Source organism: Oryctolagus cuniculus, chromosome 1, assembly GCF_964237555.1.
Source record: "Oryctolagus cuniculus chromosome 1, mOryCun1.1, whole genome shotgun sequence".
Taxonomy (NCBI): domain Eukaryota; kingdom Metazoa; phylum Chordata; class Mammalia; order Lagomorpha; family Leporidae; genus Oryctolagus; species Oryctolagus cuniculus.
In genome coordinates, this window is record NC_091432.1 from 67,204,641 (window position 1) to 67,226,009 (window position 21,369).

Sequence of the window (21,369 nt, forward strand, 5' to 3'; positions counted from 1 at the left end):
TGCGTGTGTGTCCCTGAGGAACAAAGATGCTGCCAGCCGGGCTTATGTTTCAAGACATCTGTCCTTGCCCTTGACCAAGAGATCTCTCAGGGGGACCAGGGCCAGGGCGGGCAGGCGGTGCGGGGACATCAGTCAGAGGCCGCCTTGCCCGGAAACCACGGAGTCCCCGCCAGCCCCGGGTCACCCGAGGAAGCCAGAAACTGTAGGGGCGGGCTCGGGGCGGGGGCGCACTCAGCATTTATTTCATACAGCTGTTTTAGAGGCTTGTTGTTTAAAATATAGATCATTATATATATTTTTAGATTTATATATATATATATATATAAAATATATAAAGAGGAATTGAGGCCAAGCCACCCCAAAGAAAAAGCAATGATTTATAAATATTTCTGTAGCTCCCACACCCCAGAGGAAGAAAAGAGAAAAAAAAATGTACAACCCAAACTAGTGGTTCCATGTGGCGGGCCCTGGGCGGGGCCGGGGAGCCGTGCGCACCCCTGCCGAGCGGGGCTCTCTCCAGTCTCCCCGGTGCCACGCCCGGCTCCTCGGAGCAGCCTGGAAGGCAGCGTGCGGGCACTGCAGGGCCCCCGCTGCCAGGCTATTTTTAAGCCTGTCGGTCTCCTTTGAAGTCCGGGCCTTCCTTCCAGGGTGGCCAGGCCCCCGGGTGCTGGTGGCTTGCAAGCGGCCTCCCGCGACCGCCCGGCACCTGGCCTTCGCTCCGGGGCGAATCCACGGGGCGTCTCGGGAGGGCGGGGCCGGCGCCCCCGCGGCCTCACTTGCACACGTAGCGCTCCACGGCGCGCTCACAGCGGCGGCACGTCACGTAGCAGCACCAGTGGTACTTGCAGTGGCACCGCTCCACCACGCGGTCCGTGTAGGGGTTGTAGCCGCGCCCACAGCACATGAGGTCACAGCTGTCGCTGCCATTCGACGTCTTGTTGCACTGCCTGCGGGGGAGGGCAGGCCGGTGAGCGCTCGCGGCCCCTCTTGGAAGGGCCGAGGGGGGATGCTAAGCCATTCTCCTACCCGAGCCACTGCTGGCTTTCCCTGTATTTCCAATAAGCTGCTATCCAAATGACAGGGCTGTTTTTGCTGTCTTGGAGATGTCTTTTTTGGTTTCTTTTTTTTTTTTTTTTAAGATTGATTGATGGATGGATTTGAAAGGCAGAGTGAGTTGGCCTCGTGGCGCACTAGGTTAATCCTCCGGCTGCGGTGCCTGCATCTCATATGGGCGCCAGTTCTAGTCCTGGCCGCTCCTCTTCCAGTCCAGCTCTCTGCTGTGGCCCGGGGAAGGCAGTGGAGGATGGCAAGTGCTTGGGCCCCTGTACCTGCGTGGGAGACCCCAAAGAAGCTCCTGGCTCCTGGCTTCGGATCAGTGCAGCTCCGGCCATTATGGCCATTTGGGGAATGAACCAGCAGAAGGAAGACCTTTCTCTCTGTCTCTTCTTCTCACTGTCTGGAACTCTACCTCTCAAATAAATAAATAAAATCTTTTTTTAAAAAAAGGCAGAGTGATAAGAGGGAGTGAAGTAGAAAGTTCTTCCACCACTGGTCCACTCCCCAAATGGCTGCCATGGGCAGGCTTGGTCCAGCGCAAAGCCAGGACTCTACCCACACAGGAAGCAGGGCCCCCAGCACCTGGGCCATCCTCTGCTGCCTTCCCAGGCCATGGCAGGGAGCTGGAGCGGAAGCAGAGCGGCCGGCTCTTGAACAGGCACTCCGATATGGACATGGGCGTTTGTGCTACCAGTCTGTGTACCACCCCGGACTCCATGCATTAATCTTCACTGATCACAGATGTCAAGATCAGTTTTGCGGTTAGAATCCCAGGGCAAATCCGGAAGCACCCACTGCTGCACTGAGGGCCAGGCCTCTGGGGCCCCAGGGACCTCAGGCTCAGGGGGTCTTGGGGCCACCTGCCTCCTGCGAGACAGGCGCTGCCCGCCAGTCAATGACCCCACTGCTCACGCTCCCACGGGAGCCTGGGGACAAGCAGGTTTAAACTCAGGGGTGCCACCCCACGGCCAGTGCTCACTCTCCCTGCCCGCCCCCTGCCCCAGGCCTGCCAGGGGCTGCCACACTTCCTGAACCCCTCCCGCAGGTCCTGGGAACTGGAAGTGTCCTGGGTCACCATCAGTCCTGTCTGCTGAAGACACCCGTTCAGACCGGCGGTCCCTCTGGCTGCCCTGAGGCCTGGGAGCCGGGCAGGGACAAAAAGGTCCCCACGGCCGTGTGGACAGAGAAGTCCCAGAAGGTATGAGGTGGGCAAGCCCTAGGGGTCACTGCATCGAATCGTCCTGTGCACCAACGTGGAAACCAGGGCACAGAATGCAGAGGGAGTGTGCCCAGGACGAGCACGGGGTCTGTGAGTGTGCAGGAGGGCTCCCTGGAAGAGGGGGTTCCCCTGGAACACGCAGAGGAGGGGGAAGGATGGGGCACAGGAACCACCCCAGGAGAGGCTGGGGAGGAGGAGGCAGGGAGAGGCCCAGCTCAGGCTGGGAGGAGGCAGCGCCTGCGTCACAGGTGCGGGCAAGCCAGACGGACGTGCTTCCAACCCTGGCTCTGCCGCGCTGGGCCTGTCACTCAAGGCTGTCACTCTGCCCCTCTGTGCTTGTTCAGCCGCTCAACACCCACACCCATGAGTCCCCGCAGCCCCATCATGTTCTGGGCCAGACCAGGCCTGAGGCGGTGGCCAGGACCAGTGGCTGGGGGCCCAGGAAGGGCTGTGGCAAGAGGGCCGGGGTCTGGAAGGGTGGCTGCTGACGGTGCCTCAGTTGCCCCCAGTTGGAGGTGAGGAGGGCAGCAGGTGCCCTCCTTGGCTGGGGGGCCAGCCCTAGAGTGACACCACCGTGCACACGCCTTGCACAGCTCATAAAACTCACCCACATACAACCCTCTGCACCCCCACATCCCCCAATCTAGCCAATCCCGCATCTCCCTTCCTCCAGGAAGCCCTCCTTGATGTCGAGGCTGAGTCGGGCCCCTCTGTGCTGCCCTTGCTCCTGGGCTTCCCTCTGCCACAGCCGCCACTCCCTGTGACTGCCAGAACCAGGCGGAGCAGCAGGTGACTTGCAGCCCCACGGAGCAGGGCAAAGGCAGGGTTCACTGATGCAAGCCCCCGAGACACAGGGGTCGCTTGTTCCTACAGCCAGAGCCCCTGAGGACTGAGGCTGAGCCCGGCAGGGAACCTGTGGGGGGCAGGCTGAGACAGAGGGGTGGGGGTGGCGTGGGGGCAAGTCCCAGAGTACGGTGGGACCGGTGGCACTGGTGGCCTGAGGGCGGGAGGGAGACTGGCTGGCCCTGCACAGGGAGAAGCTGGGGGAGTGACACTGGAGATGACTAAGCTGACTAAGCCTGTGAGCTGGGGCCAGCACACCCATTGCACAGATGGTGAGACTGAGTCCCAGAACAGCAAAGGGTTTGCTCAGGTTCACACAGCTAGGGGGGAGCCATGCCCGTCCTGGTATACACACACACAGCCGCTTACAGATTCAGGGAGCCCCTCTGCCCTGGGGTCCTCCGCTACCTCCCCAGTCCCTGTGCATTCCAGAAGCAGCCGCCTCCTCCCATCACACCCACCCGGCTGCCTGGGCACAGACTCTCAAGCTCCGGCCCCTCTCCCCGGCCTGACCTGCTCCACCCTCACTGGGCCTGACCCCTCCATGTGGCCTCCAGATGGGAGCCCGGGGCTTCCTCACCAAGCCCCCCAGCCGGCCCTCCCCCGCCGGAGGCAAGAACGCGGCTTCAGAGGAAGCAGATGCTGGCTGGACACCAACAATGTGCCAGACACGTTCGCACACACCCGCGCTCAGCTTCAGGCTGCTCCGAGCCCTGCGCACACTGGCTTGCTGGCTCCCTGATGGAAGAGTTCCCGGGGCAGACCCCTCGGGGGAACTCGGGCTGCACCAGGCCCTGGGCCGCGCGGGGCCTCAGCGCCCTGAGGATGTCCTGTGCTTGTGAATCAGAGGGGCAGGCCCCGGGCCCACGGTGCACACCGAAACACTCCTTCCGGGACCCACGCTCAGGACTGGCCCTCTGCAGAGCCCACGCCTCCCACACACTGGTCTGCAGCCACGTGGGCTCCCTGCCTCTCTCCTGCACTGGGGCCAGCTGTAAGCACCCCCAGCCTGGCTCAGACACACAGGGTCCTCGGGAAGCCCCGGTGCCTGAGAAGAGCTCACAGCAGCGGTGGCGGCGGGGGACGAGGGAGGAGGCAGGAGGCCCTCGATCAGTGCTGCAGCTTTGCAGGGCACCCCTGGGCTGGCCGCCGCCCCCGCCCTTTGCACCTGCCGATGGCACGCCCCCTCCTCCAATGGGCACCCACTTCCTGGCCAGCAGCCTCTTTCCCAGCGAGCCAGCGTCCCTTCCCATGGGGGGCGGCGGGGCCCCTGCCAGCCTCCACTGCAGCGAGAGGTACAGCCAGGCCCCCAGGCCCCGGCCCCTCCCCACAGCATCCCCCAGACGCCGGCTGAGGACAGGCCCTTACCTGTCCTGGGTCCCGTGGGAGCCCACCTTCTCGTTCTTCATGCAGAAGTCGGGCGAGCTCTGCAGGTACACGAGCTCCGAGTCCTTCACGGGCCGGATGTCCAGGTCCTTGGGCACCAGGTGCTTGCGGGTGCCCATGGGTCTGTGCACCACCTTGGTGGCCGACAGGTAGCGGCTCTTGAGGTCAGCGGCCACATCCCGCAGCTCCTGCAGCCCCTTCCAGCAGGTGCGGATGGAGCAGGAGCCCGACACCCCGTGGCACTTACACTTCACTTCCAGAGAGGCACGCAGAGCCTGCAGACAGGGGAGGGCGCTGGGCTGGGCGGCCACAGCCTCCTCGGGGGCCTGGCTGCCCTGGGGGCCCCGGCCCCACCCACTGTGTGGCTGGGGGAGGGCAGGGAGGCAGGGCCCGCTCTGGCCTCCAGGGGGCGAGCTTTTGCCGGCACGCAGGGTGCTGCCGTGGGTCTTCCTCCCACAGGGGAGCAGTGGGGAGGGCAGGGGCAGTGGCATCTGCAAGGACAACAGCGCCTGTCACATGGCGCTTCCCTTCCACTTTAAGGAGAGACAGGGCTCATGCCCAGGGCTGCACAGCCAGGAAATGCTGGAGCTGGGATTTGAACCCGGAGTGAAGGTGACCCCAAAAGCCATGGCCCTGAAATGTCCCACACAAGCGGGGCTCACTAAACGCTTGCTGGAGAGAGGGAGAGAGGCAGCAAAGGAAGGCAGGGTGTGGGGAGGACTGGGGACAAGCGCGGGAGGGAGGGGGCACGGGGAAAGCTTGGGGACACCTTCCTGCCCATGGCGCGAGGGCTCACCCGAGCAAGCACCGGCCACTGCAGCAGGCCCTGTTCCTGGTGGCCGAGTGTCACCAGGGCGACCCGTACAAGACGGGTTGTGAGCTGGCACAGTGAAGTCAGTTTCAGTTCTGAAAAACGTGCTGCGGTGGGGACTGGGGCCGTGAGGGAGGCTCGGGGGCGCGGGCTTCAGGAATGACTCCAGGCCTCAACTTCCTCGTCTGTCCCGAGAGGCAGGAGGTAGGTACCTTCAGTTCTGCTTTTCAAATGAACCAGCAAGCGGCTACCGCTGTGCAGGCCTGTGCCCCCCCCCCCATGGGTCAATTGGGTCCACCTGCATCAGAGGGTTGGGGGAACTGAGGCAGAGTAGGCGGGAACTTGCCCAGAGCCACTCCGGGAAGGAGGGAGCTGGCCGAGGTCCTGAGGCTCCTGCCCCCTCCCCAGGGCCCGCAGGTGGAGACCCAGGGAGTATCTGGGTGTAAAACCTAGGATTTGCCCCACAAGCATCGGGCACGCCTGAGTCCCCCGGGACACGGACGCCGCGTGCAATCCTTGGTCTAAGGGGAAGGGGCCTGGAGCTGTGTCGATGCCCCGTGCGCCGAACCCATCTAATCCTCACGCAGCTCCGCACACCGTGGCCAGGGGGCCCTGATGTGGCGTCTTTGGGCTGCCCTGGGGCCAGGAGGGCTGTGCTCTGGCAGCAGGGGGCTAGAGCTGGCCCCAGGGTAGAGTGGAGGAGGCTGGGCTCCAGGATGGGGGCTGGTCAAAGGCTCCCCCTGGGCTTCCAAGGGCGCGGGGGGCAGGGGGCCAGGCCTGGGAGATTTGAGTCCTGAGTCCCTGGCCAGGCTCTGCTACAGACCCATGGTGTGATTTGGCCTCAATGTCCCTAACTGGCCAAGAGTGGCCCAGAAGGTTTCCAGTGAGAGACAGCCAGGACAGAGCAGCCCCTGGACTTGGAACCCACGGCCTCATCCAGGACTTCTGCAAGATGGGGCTAACGGTGCAGAGGGGAGTGTGTGAGGAGGCAGTGCTGGGGGAGGAGCCAGCCGCGCCCTCACCCGGGAAGAGGGGGCAACACGCCTGGCCCAGGGGGAGAGAAACTGTTGGCCGCCCGACAGTGTCTGCAACACTGACTCCTGCGAATTTGCCTCCTTCTCTACTTCCAACAAACTAGAGGTCTGCTCATCCACTACGCACTCGCCCGCCCGACCTTGCTGGAATGAGGACAGTAACGGGTGTTGCAGGAATCTGTGCTGGGGGGGCCGGGCTGGGCCAGGCTGGGTCCCCGGTCAGCCCCAGGAGATGACTCTGCTGCCCACGGCCCTTTCCACACCCAGAGGAAGAGCTGGTGGGACACCAGACTCCCTCCATTACCCAGATGGAACAACTGAGGCCAGAAAGGAGGGGGCATGCCCAGGGTAGCTCCTCAGTGAGCTCCACGCCACAGCCAAGGCCAGAACTCAGAGTCCCTGGCTCCTAGCTCAGTGCTCCTTCTGCTCAGACAACCCAAATCCTAGTGGGCTGCCTGGAGGAGGAGGCAGGCAAGCCCCAAGCAGCTGGAGGGGGAAGAGCTGAAGGAGGTCGGAGGCATATCAGGTGTGGGCCGACCAGGGCCCGTTCCCCCCACCCACATCGGGGCACACGGGGTGGACCCTTTCTGGGCCAATGGCACACGCACAACCATCTGGGGTGGGTGGGGTGGGTGGTTACCTGTCTCCCCACTTCACTGTTGTGTAGACGCATCAGTTTATTGGCTTGGGATCCTGTTTTTTTCACCTTCATAGGAGCATCGGAAAACTTGGCCCCCATGAGGAGCCCGTAGCTGAGGTTGTCCGCACATCCTCCCCAGCGGTTCCCGGGCCCGGGTGGCTCACCTGGGACGGGGCCGCAGGAGCAGCCGGGCAGGTCGCCAGAGGTGCAGGCCCGGGCGATGGCGTGGCTGATGGCAGCCGCCGACAGCGCATACACGAAGGCCGACTCCCGGGTCCCTGGGGTTGGGGAGCCAGTCAGCCGGGCGGGGGGCTGAGCCAGGAATGGACCCCACCTCCCCCTTCGCGCCCCTCCCCCCGCCGTGGAGTCAGCCAGGACAGGGCTGGCACTAGAACCGTCAGCCTGTCACCCCCTCCCCCAAGTCCCCCACAAACACACGGCCAGGCACGGTCACTCACAGGGCCCGCACGCACGGCCCCGGCCCCGGCCCCGCACACTCACAGCGCTGTCCCTTCTGCTCGGGGCTCTTGTCAGAAACGGAGACCCAGGCCCCGGGCCCAGCAAGGAACGGGTGGCAGGATGAGGGCACCAACGGCCTGGGGGCTTCAGCTGTGGCCCCCAGAAACATGCCGGCAAGGGGTCCCCACTCTCTGGAAGCCTGGGTTTATGCAGACATAGGGTCTTGGGCCAGCCCTGTGGCATAGCTGGTTAAGCCTATGCCTGCAGTGCCGGCATCCCACATGGGCATTGGTTCGAGACCTGTTCACTCCACTTCTGATCCAGCTCCCTCCTAGTGTGCCTTGGAAAGCAGTGCAAGATGGCCTGAGTGCTGGGGCCCCTGCATCTAGACCCAGATGGGGCTCCAGGCCCCTAGCTCTGGCCTGGCTCAGTTCTGGCAGTTGCAGCCATCTGGGGTAGAAACCAGCCGATGGGAGAGCTCTCTGTCTCTCCCGCTCTCTCTAACTCTGCCTTTCAAATAACTAAACCAATCTCATTTTTTAGAAAAGGAAACCAGGTCTTTGCTGGTGTACGGCACTAAGGCGAGGTTGTACTGGGTTGGGGCGGAGGGGTCCCCAAGGCCAGTGGCTGGTGTCCTTCTAAGAGGGCATTTGGGGTGCACAGACACCTGAGGGGAGACCGCCACAGCCCCGCAACGGCAGAGTGGGAGGGGACGCAGCCGCAAGCCAAGGTTGCCCAGGACTTGTGGCCAGCAGTAGAGGCCAGAAGCCAGCAAGGAGGCCTCTTCCGGGAGCACAGCCCCGCGCCCCGCGGGCGCCCAGACCTCTGCCGTCCGGCAAGGCGCAGTTTCGGGGGCTCTGTGGCAGCTGCCCCGGGGAAGGAATCTGCAGACCCCGCCCACTGGCTCTGGTGTCCTGGCTGGGACGAGGCCCAGCACTTCTCCAGCGAGTCCCCTCCGTGCCCTCTGGAGCCTCGGCTGCCTTAGCCATAGGAGCAGGCGGCTCCAGGCCAGCAATTCAGGAAGGAAGGGAGCTTTGCCGAGTGCTGCGCAGCTGTCGGCTGTACTCGGACCCTCGGGCTCTGCCTGCCCAAAGCCTATCTACATGGGGCCCCAAACCCAGCCCAGAAGCCACCTCCTCCAGGGAGTCCTCACCGAGACGTTCTTCTGTCCCTCTCCTCTCTAGGGATAATGGCACAGGCCTTTCAGTTGGCCTGGCCTGGGATCACCTGGGTACACCTTGTCAGTCCCTGAGGGTTCTCACTGTACACTCCCCTCCAAGGAGCTCCCCTGCACCTGACCCTCAGCAGAGCAGGTGGCAACCTGGGAGCACGGCGCAGGTGCCACTCACTCCTTCACTCATGCATCGGGGCACGTGTGTGTTTATGCTGTCACTCACAACCCTGCATGGAATGATTGTCCAGGTATCGATGCATGGCCCTGACTCACTCATCCACCTGTCCATCCCTCCATCCATGGCCACATCCACCTGCACGTCCATCCATCATGGCTCCATGCACTCACCCACCCACCTGTCTAAACACACACAGATTTACGCTGCAGCCATCCTGGCCCCGCCGCCCGCAGGCGCAGCCCCTACCTCTCTCCAGGTCGAGCAGGTAGTTGGGGGCGAGCTCGATGGAGGAGCAGTTCCAGCGCATGTCGGCGAAGGCCCTGCGGCAGGCCTTCATGACCTCGCGGGCGGCGCGCACGATGGTGTGCATGAGCTCCAGGTTGCTGCGGCACAGCTGCACCTGCGCGGACACCAGGCCCTCCAGCTGCTTGCAGTGCTGCGTCTGGTTCAGTGCCAAGGCCGCCGGCGTCTTGGACAGCGCCCTGCACACCGCCGAAAGGCAGCCGCCAACAGAAGGAAAGACAGGGCTGTGAGGAGCCAAGCGGACCTGCACCTGCCCTTCTGGTCCCAGCTTTCCCCTCAAGGGACCCTCCCAGGGCCAGGTAACTGGGAGGCAAGACGCCACCTGGCAGAGCCATGGGTCGCTTCTCAACCCCGTGTGACCCGGGGGACATCACTGCCCGTCTCTGGACCTCAGGCCCTAACCCTAACAGCAGCCGACCTACAGCTCACGGCGCACTCACATGGCGCCGCTGTTCATCGCTCGGTCAACACTGCGGCGTCACGACCGGCAACCACGCTCACTGCCGGCTTATCACAGTTGTGACCTTGACTCATACTATTAACCGAGTGCAACACGGGTCAGGGACTTCTCATCCCTGCTCCGGCTCACTGCTAAGGTCATCTCTCAGGCTGTAAAGTCTCAGATCTGTGCAAGGACTGAAGAGCCTCTGGACTCGGGGACAATCTGGAGCCAGGGAAACTGAGTCTCTGCTTCAGACGCAGCTGTGAACTTGCTGTATGACCTCAAAACTGCACCGCCCCTCTCTGGGCCTCGGCGACCACACCTGTAAAATGTGTTTCTCAGACCGGGTTCTGGTGAGACGCTCACTCCAAGAAAAGGGCTCTGGGGGACGCGCGGTGTGGACAGTCACCACGCGTGCTGACGCTTCAAAGGTCCTGAGAAGACCCGCAGGGCAGCACAGGGAGCTCAGAGCCCCTCCCTGGGCAAGCGCTGGCCCCGCCCATGCCTGGGGAGGTGGGGCCAACCCTGATGACATCACAGGGCCCAAGGGCCTCCCGGCTGCTGCTCTGGGCTCAGGGGTTCCACGGCTCTGGCACCAGGTCCTTCCTGGACCTGCCATTCTCTCAGGCCGTCACCAAGAAGCAGAGGGACCTCACAGCCCCAGGGGACTCCTCCCAGACTCATCCTCTGCCGCCAGCCACAGCAGACGGGCCTCTGGAACCCAGAGCCCTCAGTGGCTCAGCAGAGACCCTGGAGGGACACGGGATCCTGGAGAGAGCATGCTGCAGTCCCGGCCGGGTGCCCCAGATGCTGACATCATCATACAGGCACAGGCGGAGACCTGGGGTTCACAGCCAGGGCTGGAGAGACCCCCTGCTCCCCGGCTCTGTGCTGTTAGCCTCCTGGCAGTGTCTCGGGGGTGAGGTTGGACACGGCTTGGCGCAGGCTCCGCTTCGGGAGGACGTGCCGTGGTCAGTGCTCAGTGACAGAAACCATGACAACCACTGCCTCAGTGGCCTTCCCTGCCCGTGGGCGGCCTCCCTTGTCCAGCCAGTCAAGGCCAAGGGCTTCCTCATGCCAGGAATGCCCCTCCCCCAGCTCCTGGACCTGAAGGAACACATGTGCTCGCCTACTCACTGGAGAAATAAAGTGCACCTCCTGTGCTCATTTGGTAATGAACATGACCTAGGCCCTCTCTTCAAGGAGAGCCTAAGAGCTGGATACACCGATCAACGGCGACAGGCAGGGAAAGCGCCCAGCTCGGAGTGCCAGCTGTGGGGCCGACAGAAGTTACCCAACCCTTCTGGCCTCCAGTCACCATCTGCTATGAGGAAGTGATCATTTCTCCTTCCAAAGGTTACGACGAGACCTAAGTAAGATGTGTGCAGAGTGTGGACTACTCATGGGGTCTCCCCGCTCACTGGAGTAGAAGCTGGGTTCCAGCCCAAGTTCCGCCCTCCATGCGCTGTTCATCTTGGGCGAACTGCTGCCCCTCCCTGAGCACCAACTAGGAAACAGTCACCCTAGGGCTGGCGAGCGCTGGGAGAGACGACATGACATGTGACCCAGGAAGCACTCACACCTTAACAGACCTCCTCCTGCTTCTCACGCTGCCCAGGAGCCTTGGTAGCAAGCCCGGGCCAGTGGCAGGGCGCCACAACCCAGCCTGCTGGAGCAATCGTGGTGTCCTGCGCAGCCGCCCCTGCTGCGGTCCATCGCCGCCCCGCCAGCCGAGAGCAGGGACAGAGCTGGACGCCAGGGTCCCGCACAGGGCTGGCCAGGAGCGGCCTCAGCGCGGCTTCTGGTGAGCCACGCTGCTCTTCCCTCCCGGGGGACCAGCTGTCTAAGTCCTTGCAGCCCTTGCTGGGTGGGCTTTGGCCACACCAAGGCCATCGTCAGGGCCTCAGTGGGCTTCTGGGCTGTAGGCAGCCTCTCCACCTCCCCCCAGCAAACAATGTGCGGAGCTGCTGGGATGGAGCAGCCCCCATCTGGGCACTTCTCAGCTCCCAGAGCCTCTCACTGCACACCTCGGGGTGGGGGTGGGGGTGGGGGGCTGGACCAGACTACCCCCTCTTCGCACAAATGAGGGCATTGAGGCTGGGCCCAGCATCCTCCAGCCAGTCACAGCACCCCTCTGCAGCAAGGGGTCGGTCCCTCCCAAGGGACATGGCCTTTCATTCCCAGAGCGCCTGTGCCCTGCATGGGGCCGGGCGCCCACAGCCTGTCCCGGGCCTGCTCTGCCCTTCACCTTGGCTGGGCTTTCTTCGCTGGCCTCTGAACCACTCTCTCAGTTCTCATCCCTTTTGCTGGCTGCTGTGGCTCTGGGGCAGGGGTGCTGTCTGTGCCCCTGGAGCCTGCAGCTGGGTCCCAGCGGCAGGGAGAGGAGGTGCTCTGAGTGCACCCCCAGGTCAGGGCCTGGACTCCCCCCGCCCCCGGCAGCTGTTTTGCAGGTGCCTGGAGGACACAGGGCAGTGCAGAGGTCCAGGGTCCCACCCTAAGGGCCAAGGGAGCCGCTGGCTGGGGCGGGAGTGCCAGCAGCGTCCACAGGAGCAGGCAGGTGGAGGCAGCCGACTCCACTCCAGGGGAGGGCCAGGCACTCGTCTGGTAATTAGCGGTAATGACCGCTTGGAACTAAATCCCCCTTGGGGAGGTAATCAGGGATTAGGGCGGGCGCGGGGGAGTTGCCTGCGTGGACTTCTCTCTGGCTGCCTCCCTCTGCAGACCCCCTAATTGGAAACATTTTGCTTTGTTGGAGTGGGGGGAGAGCCTGGGGGAGAGGGTGGAAGAAAGGACAGGAGGGGACAGAGAGTTCACGGCCAGGCCATCCCGCGGTTCTGCCGTGGTGGCCCACGGTGCCTCTCATTCAGGGTGTCCAGGCTCTCCTGGGACAGGCTGTGGCTCGGCCACTCATGCACCACATGACCTTGGGCAAGTCGCTGCCTCTTATCAGCCTGTTTCCCCCTCCACAGTGTTCAGTGCATGACCAACACACCCCCGGCCTGGGTGGTCCTCCGCGCAGGGCCATGTCACCTCCCGCTGGCTCCTCCACGCTCTCCCAGCCTACCACTGACTTGCTTTCCTGGTTCTACGGGCAGCTGCGAGGTCCACAGCCCAGGTGAGGCCCCTTCCAAAATCAGACCCTGCCGGCACCTGCCCCGGTCAGCATCCCTTCCTAGGCCACGGCTCGGGCAGCCGCCAGTGGGCTCCTGTAAGAGACCTGGGCCCTGGTCTCCCTCTGTAACTCACACATGACAGAGCCACAGCGCTGGCGCCACCGTTCAGCAGGGCGGGGCTCAGGCACCGCCAGGATCACCCAGAGGTAGGCAGTCCGCCTGCCGGCGCCGCCCCCCTGGGGAGACGGCTGAGGTCAGCCATGGGTGGGGAGGAGGGGCAGGTATTAACTTCAGTGCCAGGGAGAGAAGGCGCCTGCACCAGGCTGGGCAGCCTGGGGTTCTACCCCTGGGCCCTGCTGGCCCTTGGTAGAAGAGCAGTGGAAGCCAAGGAGACCCTGGTCCCCACGCCAGGCCTCTGCCTGCCCCTGCCACGTTCCACGCGTCATCCTGGTGCCCACGTGGCCTGGCCGGCAGGGCGGGATCCAGGCTTCAGGCCACCCAGGCAAGCCCAGCTTCTCCTGTGCTTCCATCTACCCCAGGGTGGCCTCGGGGAGCCGCTCCCTCCTCGCCAAGTCACGATTCCTGTGTTTGGGACCAAGTGTAGGAGCCAGAGCGCCCCAGAGCGGCCCCTCCTGCACTGGCCAACTCCTCCTGTCACCTCCGAGAAGCCTGTCCCAGGTCGAGGGACCCGCCAGCTCCTCTGGAGCTGAGCAAACAGGCTGAGAGGGGCTGAGGTGATGATGGGCCTGGGGCCCGGCTCCCAGCAGGGGCGCTGCCAGTGCGGAGGCTGGGCCTCAGGCCCCAGCCCTGCTCCCGGCCCTCAGCCTGCAGGCAGGAGAGGGAGGGTTTGGGGGCCTTCCTGGCCAGCCTGGGACTGCCCTCAGCCTCTCCTCCCGGGGCAGCGGTAAAGGGGCTGGACCGCCAGACTGGGTTTCCCCCTAACATCTGCTGGGAGCATCTCGGGGCCTGGTGGGCTGCAGTTAAGAGAGGCAGAGCCCCCCTGGCTGGGCTAAGATAGGGGAAGGCTCCCTGGGTTATACCACCTACCACTGGCAGCCGTGCTCCGCTCCAACCCCTCCCCCCCCCCCGCCTCCTCCCACCTGCTCAGGCCCCAGGGCACCCACCAGGTGGGCATTCCAGGCCACATCTGGTCAGGTGCCCTTTCATCTCCTGCTCCCTTTCCTAAGCCCGAGACAGCTGTGCCTCCGGGATGGGAAGAGTCCCCAGCCTCCCGCCCCAACCATGCACTTCCCTGTCCCCCACTGCTGGCCGCCTCCTGCCACCCACAGGCCCCATGCCTTCCCTTTCTCTTCTGTGAAATGGGGGTAATGGCAGAGCGAAACCATACACGGACGGCGCTCAGAGCAGTGCCCGCCATGTCGCGCGGGCTGAGCGCCCTGTGTGGGTGGAGACATTCAGCGCACAGCAGAATATAATCGCTGTTCTTAAACACCACCTCTTCCCCGACCCCCTCCGTCCCGCCTCCGGTGAGAGCTTAACCATTACCATGAGGTTTAGCCTCCTGGAGCCCGGCTGCCCCGGATGCTCGTCCCATAGCCGCCAGCCGCCAGCTGCGTGGCCCTGGGCGTTCCTCCACCTCTCTGTGCCTGACTCGCCTCTCTTGGCAAAAGGCAGAGCCTGGGCTGTCACCTCCATGAGGACGGGGGCTACGGCAGCAGTCCGGATGTCTCCAAATCCCCCGCACGCCCACCCCGAGCCCGCCAGGCCTCACGGCTACTGCTGCCTATCCCACTTAGGATGCTGGCTCTCCTTGCAGCTAAAGATCCCCCTGTCCTGCCAAGCCCAGCCCAGCCACCTGCCTTCCAAGGGACCAGGCACTCCTCTACTGGGCTCGGGATTTTCTGTGCGGCTGTCTCCCCCACAGGGCTGGGGGCTTCTACCCAGAGGGGCGGGGTCCAGGCCCACCACACAGCCTGCCCACTGGGGGCCCCCACAATGCTCTGGGCAGCAGCAGAGGGGGTCCCACTCGCCCACTCGTGTGCCCTTCCCTTCTCTGGACCCCAGTTTCCTCAGCTGGTCGACTGGAGAGGGGGCGGCCAGGACTCTGCCAGCGGCCAGAGCACCCAAGAGCAGCAGGTGACCGTCTGGGAGAAGCGGCTGCCCCGGGGAGGAGGCCCAGGCCCTACCAGAGCCAAGCAAGATGGGGCTCCTCTTTCGAGTCACCAATTAATCGATAACCCAACCCCGGAGGGACGGGCCGGTGACCTCCACACTGTTTGCTGGCAGCCGGCCACTATCTCCTTGTCTTCCAACTAATCCACAGACCCTCCACGCGGGCTCCTCTGCAACGCCCCTAGTCTGTCCCCTGCAGTTTTATCTGCTCAGCTCCCCGCCCCCCACCCCAAGTCCAGAACCAGGTCTCCTACCCCTGGCCCTCTGTTCCGGGAGCCCCCTCCTCCCCACGGCCTCTCCTACCAAACCCAGGAGCCTTTCCAAGGCCCCGGGGTACCAGCCCATGGAAAATCTTTGCGGTGCCGGGTCCCGAGGGTCGCCCTGCCTCTGCCCCCCCAACACCTCCCCACACCGGAGTCCCCTAGGACACAGGACACTGTGGAGTTATTTACGGCCTGGGCTTATCTCTCCCGGCCCAGAGGGCAGCTCCTCTGGGAAGGGGCTGGGTTTCTCTCTCCCGGCCCACAGCCCCGCGGAAGGCAGCTTCTCTCCCGCGGGCCCCGCCGTCAGCAGCGCAGAGCCCAGGGTGGACCTGTCTGCACGTGTGCCCAGCGTCTGACGGTGCGCAGGGGCAGCCCGGGGATTCCTGCCTGACTTTGCCCCAGGGGGACACTGGGGCTCCGAGACGTGGAGTGGCACTTGCCCAAGGTCACGCGGCAGGACGCCCCCCAGGGTGAAGCGACTGACAAGGAAACACGCGGGAGCCCAGGCAGCCGCGCCTCGCGAGGGCGCCCCTGCGGCGGCGCGGGCACCTCCACCGCCTGCTCCCTCTCCGCAGCCCGGGACAGAGGAGCAGGACGCCGAGACTAGAGAGTGGCTTGCCCACGAACCCCACCGCCACCCCCAGGGGCCCTCCCGCTCCCGGCCGCCGCGGGGTCCCCACTTACAGCCACTTGATGCCATAGCACACGCCGGTGTGTAGCGCCAGGGCGAAGAGCAGAGCCTCGCAGACCTGCGGCCGCGCCCTCATGGTTGCACGCCGGGCGCCGCGCTCGCACCCTGCAGCCGCCGCGCCGGAGTCCGTCCCGCGCACGCCGCCTGCAGTGGGGAGAGCGGGGGTGGCGGGTTAAGGCGGCGCGCGGGGCGGGGAGGCGTTTATTCAAATTACAAAGGAGGGGTCGGCCCGGGGAGGCCGCGCGTCCCTCCCGCCCCGCACGGCCCCGGGGCTCCAAGAAGAGCGGCCGGCCGAGGGCGTGTCCGTCCAGCGCGGCTCTGCGGGGGCCCAGGCGGCCGGCACGAAGGGCCTGGGAGGCAGAAGCCAGAACTTCGGGAGAGGCGCTCCGAGCAGGCGGCTGGGAGCCACGGCGGCGGAGGGGGTTCCCGGGACGCACACCCTGACCGAAGGCGGACAGGAATGGACCCTTGCTCTCGGTCATCGTGGCCTTGGCATCTGTCCGTCCCTATGGGGCCTCAGTCTACCCGCTCTGTAAACCGGGGTGATTCGGCCTCTTTAGAAAGAACCTTCGCCTTAACAGCTGCTTTTCCCAGCAGCTCCGTGAACTAGGCACGCTCACTGCGCCATCCCACAAAGGAGAACACTGAGGCCCAGAGCCGTGCGGTGCGCCAGTCCAGCTGGCCAGTGAGCGGCGGGTCCCTGCGCGGGGTCCGGTGAGAAGAGGGGGCTCGCCCCTGCACGGATTTCGTGGCCTGGGCAGGGGAGGATGAGAGCGGGCGTGGCGAGGCGCTCTGTGCAGTTCAGAGTTCCGGGTCTCTGAGGTCCCCCTTAGCTACAAGACTCCGGGGGGTCGGGGGGGCGCGGCCGCAGGCGGGGCAGGGCTGCGGAACGCGGCCGCGCGCGGCAGCTCGCCCGGTGCCCGCGCCAACCGCCAGGCGGCGCCCCTGGCCACGCAGGAGCCGCTCCCCCGCCCGCCCACCCGCCGGCGGCCCGAGGAGCTGCGCTCTGCTGCTGCTTTTTTTTTTTTTTTTTTGCTGCTCCTCATTCTCACCTCATTAACTCCCTTCCCAACTTCTTCCAAATTTACCACCACCTGGCGTTCGCCTGGAGTTGCACACGGCCCCAGCCCTTCTCCCTCCGGGAGGGGCAGAGACAAAGGGATTCCTTTCCGCGGGGTTTGGGGCACTGGAGCGCCAGGGGGCTCTGCGGCCGAGCGCAACTCTTCAACCCCGCCTCCCGTCCCCTCCCCGCCTCGGCCTCAGTCTCCCCTTCCACAAAACCGGAGTGGGCGTCAGCGCACATCTCCCGAGTCCTCCCGGCCTTTCGGGGCTCTGCGACTCTGCGCCCCCGCCCGTGGGCTTCCACGATCACGGGCACCCGGGTTTGCGCTTGTGCGGGCACGTCCCGAGCACCGCGAGCATCCCGCATCCCACTGCCTCCTGGCGTTCTTGTGCACGGCCAGGAGAGCCAGGAGAAGCCCCCGCGCTCGCCGCTCCAGAGGGTCCCCAGCCAGGCACCCAGAAAGCGCTCGCTGCTAACTCACCGACCCAAGGCTGGGGATCTGGGCGGGGCTCTTGGTGGGACTGGGCCCCCAACTCCACGCAGCCCGGACCCAGGCCCTTTGTTTGGCTAGTCCTGGGCGCACCCCGCACTTCTCAGAAAAAGGCCAGCCCAGCGGGGCGTGGGGCGAGTTGTCCAGACTCGGGCCAGTCTCTCTCCGCAGCTCCCACCTCTCCAAGGTGGCTCTTCCAAGCGCCCAGCATTCCGGGGTGGGAAGAAGAAGACCCCCAGCGGGCGACCCGCGTCCGGCCCCTAGGATCACACAGCGGACAGAGACCGGGGGCCTCCAGCTATGCCTGAAGCTTGCCGAGCGGCCCCCGCAATGCCAGGCTTCTCCCTCCGCCGACCCAGCTCGTCGCCGTGGGAGGCGGCGCCTGACCTGGGCCTGTGACTCCGGACGGACTATTCCTGGCCGGTGCGCTAGCGTCCTGGACTGCCGAGCGCCGCGGGTCACCCTCAGCCTGCGTGCGTCTGCGGATCGGGACGCACTCGCGGCGCGGAGCCCCCGGCCCGCCAGGGGGCGCCAGGCGGGGATTTGCGGCGGGAGGGGCTGCTGCCTCCCACCGGTGGCAGTTGGGGGCAAGTCCCCTCCGCTAACTGGGTCTCTGTATCCGCGTGCCGGGCTGGTGCAGCTTGAGTGCCCTCTGGGTCCTGGCCTCGCTGAGCTCAGCCCGGGGCCGCCCGACCTCTGACTTCTGGCCCGGCGCGCAGTGGGCCAGCGTCACAGCATGGGGTCTTGGGTGAGCCAGCTGCCCCTCCCGCCGCGCCTCGGGGCAGGTCCAAGGCGCCCCCTGAAGCCGCGGGCGGGGAGGGACACGCGCCTGGCCCCACATCGCGGGCAGGTGGCCACAGGCTTGAGCCGCGGTCTCCGGAAACGTCGCCGACGGCGCGGCCTCCCCTCCGAGCCGCACTGGCGGGGACTTCGTAGAGCCTCTCCTACCCCCGGCGCGCGGGGTGCTGGTCTGAGAGCCGCAGCGCGCACCGGGGCAGCATACACACGGTACGGGAGGCCACCGTCGGCCCGGCCCGCGTAGCGACCCTCGCGATACAAGCAACTGCGCTAGGGTTACCTGCGAGGCCGGCTCGGACACTCGTCCCAGGTCTCCGAGGATGCGGCTGCTCCGCCGCGGCGCGGGTCACCCGGGACACGGGTTGTTTGGAACTGGGAACGGTGAGCCGGGCACACGCGGGAGCTCTCCCGCGCTACCCCGGGCCCGCCAGGGACACGGGGTCACCCCAGCGCCGGGATTGGGGGGGCACGGTGTTGTGGGGCTCGCGCGCGAGCTTAGCCAGATGTTCGGCGGCTCCAGACTTGCGGCGGGGCCTGGGCCGGGGCTTCCCTCCTCCCCACCCCCAGCCTGAAGCTCAGGTCTGTAAATAAACTCGTTTTTGCCCCTTCCCCCGCCGCCTTGGAGAGCCATGGTCAACCCCAGGCGGCCGCCGCCACCTCCCAGTTTGGTGGGAGCTGCGAGTTCTCTGCGCCTTCAGCCACCCTCTCCCGCCGAGCCTCACTCGTGCCCTGTACGGCGGGATCCAAGACCCCCGCCCCCGGGACGGCTCGGGCGTGACCTCATCCGAGGACCGACTGGGAGGGACGCCGGGGCCAGGAGGGCTGAGGAGGCTGCGGGAACTGCTCAGCGCCCCCAGCCCTCAGCCCCTAGGGCCGCGTCCCCGGACTCGGGGCTGCTCTCGGTCGCGGAACTCGCGGGTGCTACAGAGCGCAGGTCTGGAGGAGACTCGGTTTGCTTACCCGGGAGTGGGTGCCCAGGGGGTCGTGGAGAATGCAAGAAGCGCTGTCCCCTAGTCCTCGGGCGATCCCCGCCCTCACGGGTCCTCCTGAGCGTCTGCGGGCTCCGGCGACCGCGGTTCCCGTCTCTGGGCGCTCGCGCTGCGCCGGCCGGCCCGGGAGCCAGGAGCGCGGCTCCCAGGGGGCCCGAGTGCGCTCGGCTGGGCTGGAGGCGGGAGCAGGACGCCAGGGAGCCTGGCAGGCGGCAGCCGGCTCCGGTGCCCCGCGCACTCCGGCGCGCACTCGGAGGGCTCTCCCCTGCGCTCGGCTCCCGGGGCCTGCGCTCGCCCGCTCTCCCGGCGAGATCTCCAGCGCCGGCCTCGGCAAAGGCTTTATAAGGCGCGGGCGGCCGCTTTGATCCGCCCACGTCAGCGCGCCGAGCCCCACCGGGTGGTTGGGCCGCGCGCGGGGGGCGGAGCGGGATCCCCGCGGACGCCACGGATCCGGCGCCAGCGCTGCGGCTCCCGCGGACTCGGCGCCCCGAGGATTTACGGAGGGGGCTTGCTCTGTACAACAGGCGTCCACCGTGCGCGTGGGGCCCAGGTGAGGCCCGGCTCCAGTAGCGGCAGCCGCGGGGCGCGGAAGTCCGATTTGGGTGTCCCTGCGGTGCCCGGGCATGGTTGGGCGCCCGCCAGCAGCTTGGTCACCGCAGAGGTCGGCGTCCGGAGACCTGAGTTCTTGTCCCAGTCCTGGTTCTTCTCAGAACCATCTCGCCAGGCCTTCGCGCAATCTTCGAAGCGCCCTGTAAGCCTTAGGCACCACGCCCAGCTGGCGTCCTGGCTCCCCAGGTGAGGGGGGTGTGCTGATGGGGACAGCGGAAGCCTGAGGCTCAGAAGCTAGGGGAGCCTAGAGGCGCCTGGGGCTGGAGCTGGGCTGTGTTTCTGGGGACCATTCCCCTCTCTTGGCCTCCCCTGAGCAGACACGCCGCTTCCCCCACCCCATTTCTGACTGCCTGTCAGGTGCTGCGGTCAGCTTCTGTCTCTCCCTCCCCAGAGGGGCCCCAGTCCCGGAACATTCTCAAGGATTACCCAGCTCATTAGAAGGAAGGGGAATGGAGATGGTGAGAAGAGGGAACTTGTCTCGGATCCCCCAAATCACCTGATGCTCTGTGGAAGCCAAGGCTGCCCACACCTGGCCACAGGTACGTCCACATGCGGCAGGTGCATCTAGGCCAGCAACGCCCACAGCCACACAAGTAGCCCTGCACATGGTCTGCCAGTTTCTCTTGCACACTAGGGACAGATCACTCTATAGGTAGACATATCATAAGCAGTTTATATACTCAATAGCGCATAGGTATGAAACAGCCACACACATGTCATTAAGATGAAGCTGGACACACACAGAACCCCTCCCCCCAGTACATGTTTGACACATCCGTGCTTCCATGAACACAGACACACAGCTCCCATGCATGCCACGCCAGGTGCACCTGCACTTCTTCACCCAATCACAGTGGGTAGGCAATGGGACATGGAGTGGGGCACTTAGGAAGAGGGAAGGACAGGGCTGCTTCACCAAAGAGCCTGGAGCAGGGGCTTCCAGGGACTGACTGTGTCCTAGGCTCCCCTGGCACAAGGCACCTGGGGCCACCGTTGTCAGGGCCATTCCAGGTGGCCTGTGTGCTCATCTGAGAAGCTGTCAGGCATCCCCAAACATTTGCATAAGCAGTGCATCTGCCAGACATCCCCTCCCAGCTCCCAGCTGGAGAAGAATCAGAAAGCTGGTTGGAGTCTTGGAGACTTGGGTTCCAATATAGATTTTGCCCAACTTGCATTTAAGAGCGGTAATCTTCAGCAGCACTGTTTTCTTATCCACTCAATGGAAGTAATACGACCACATGAAGTCATCTGTAGTCTCCAAGATCAGGCTTAGTGTCCCTATTTCACAGACGGAGAGATGAAGGAGCAAAGAGGAGGTCATGCTAGCGCTCGTATCTGAGCCCAGATCTCTCTGGCTCCAGCCTGTGCAGCTGGTGGCCTCTGTGAACGGGCGCAAGGAAGGTGGTGACTTTGCATCATCTGCTGGGGAGTTGAAGGAGCCAGGGGATGCTCCCAGGAACCCCTGAAGCCCAGCCTGACCCCTCCTGGCTCCTCCTGACCCCCCCCCCACCAGCTGCTCGGCTGGGTCCTGTGGGTCAAGAGCCAGGCATCAGCCAGGGTCGGAAGCCCTGCCTGTGGAGAGTGGGGGCAGGGCTGTGTGGAAGCTTGAGTTGAAATCTGGGGAGCCCTGGGCCAAGGGTCCCCAGGCGCTTAGCAGGGGCTTTGCTGAGATGTT

General features: G+C 65.1%; 1 protein-coding gene across 3 annotated transcripts; it reads right to left on the bottom strand.

The window, feature by feature from the left end:
* Window positions 1-359: 359 nt before the first annotated feature.
* On the bottom strand, window positions 360-19,412 carry WNT11 (Wnt family member 11). 3 transcript variants are annotated; one of them, XM_008258421.4, is made up of 6 exons: window positions 19,057-19,412; window positions 15,739-15,889; window positions 9,047-9,282; window positions 6,990-7,267; window positions 4,487-4,779; window positions 360-947 (listed from the first exon to the last, which is right to left on the bottom strand). In XM_008258421.4, the coding sequence occupies exons 2-6, from the start codon at window positions 15,819-15,821 to the stop codon at window positions 773-775; spliced, it is 1,065 nt and encodes a 354-aa protein (XP_008256643.1). In that variant the 5' UTR covers window positions 15,822-15,889; window positions 19,057-19,412; the 3' UTR covers window positions 360-772.
* Between the last annotated feature and the right edge of the window lie 1,957 nt (window positions 19,413-21,369).

Coding starts and splice junctions, on each gene's coding strand:
- WNT11 (XM_008258421.4), bottom strand. CDS start 15,821: ATGAGGGCGCGGCCGCAGGTCTGCGAGGCTCTGCTCTTCGCCCTGGCG. Junction 7,268..9,046: donor CCTGCTCGACCTGGAGAGAG/GTAGGGGCTGCG, acceptor CCCCAACCCCAG/GGACCCGGGAGTCGGCCTTC. Junction 4,780..6,989: donor ACAGTGAAGTGGGGAGACAG/GTAACCACCCAC, acceptor CCCTGTCTGCAG/GCTCTGCGTGCCTCTCTGGA.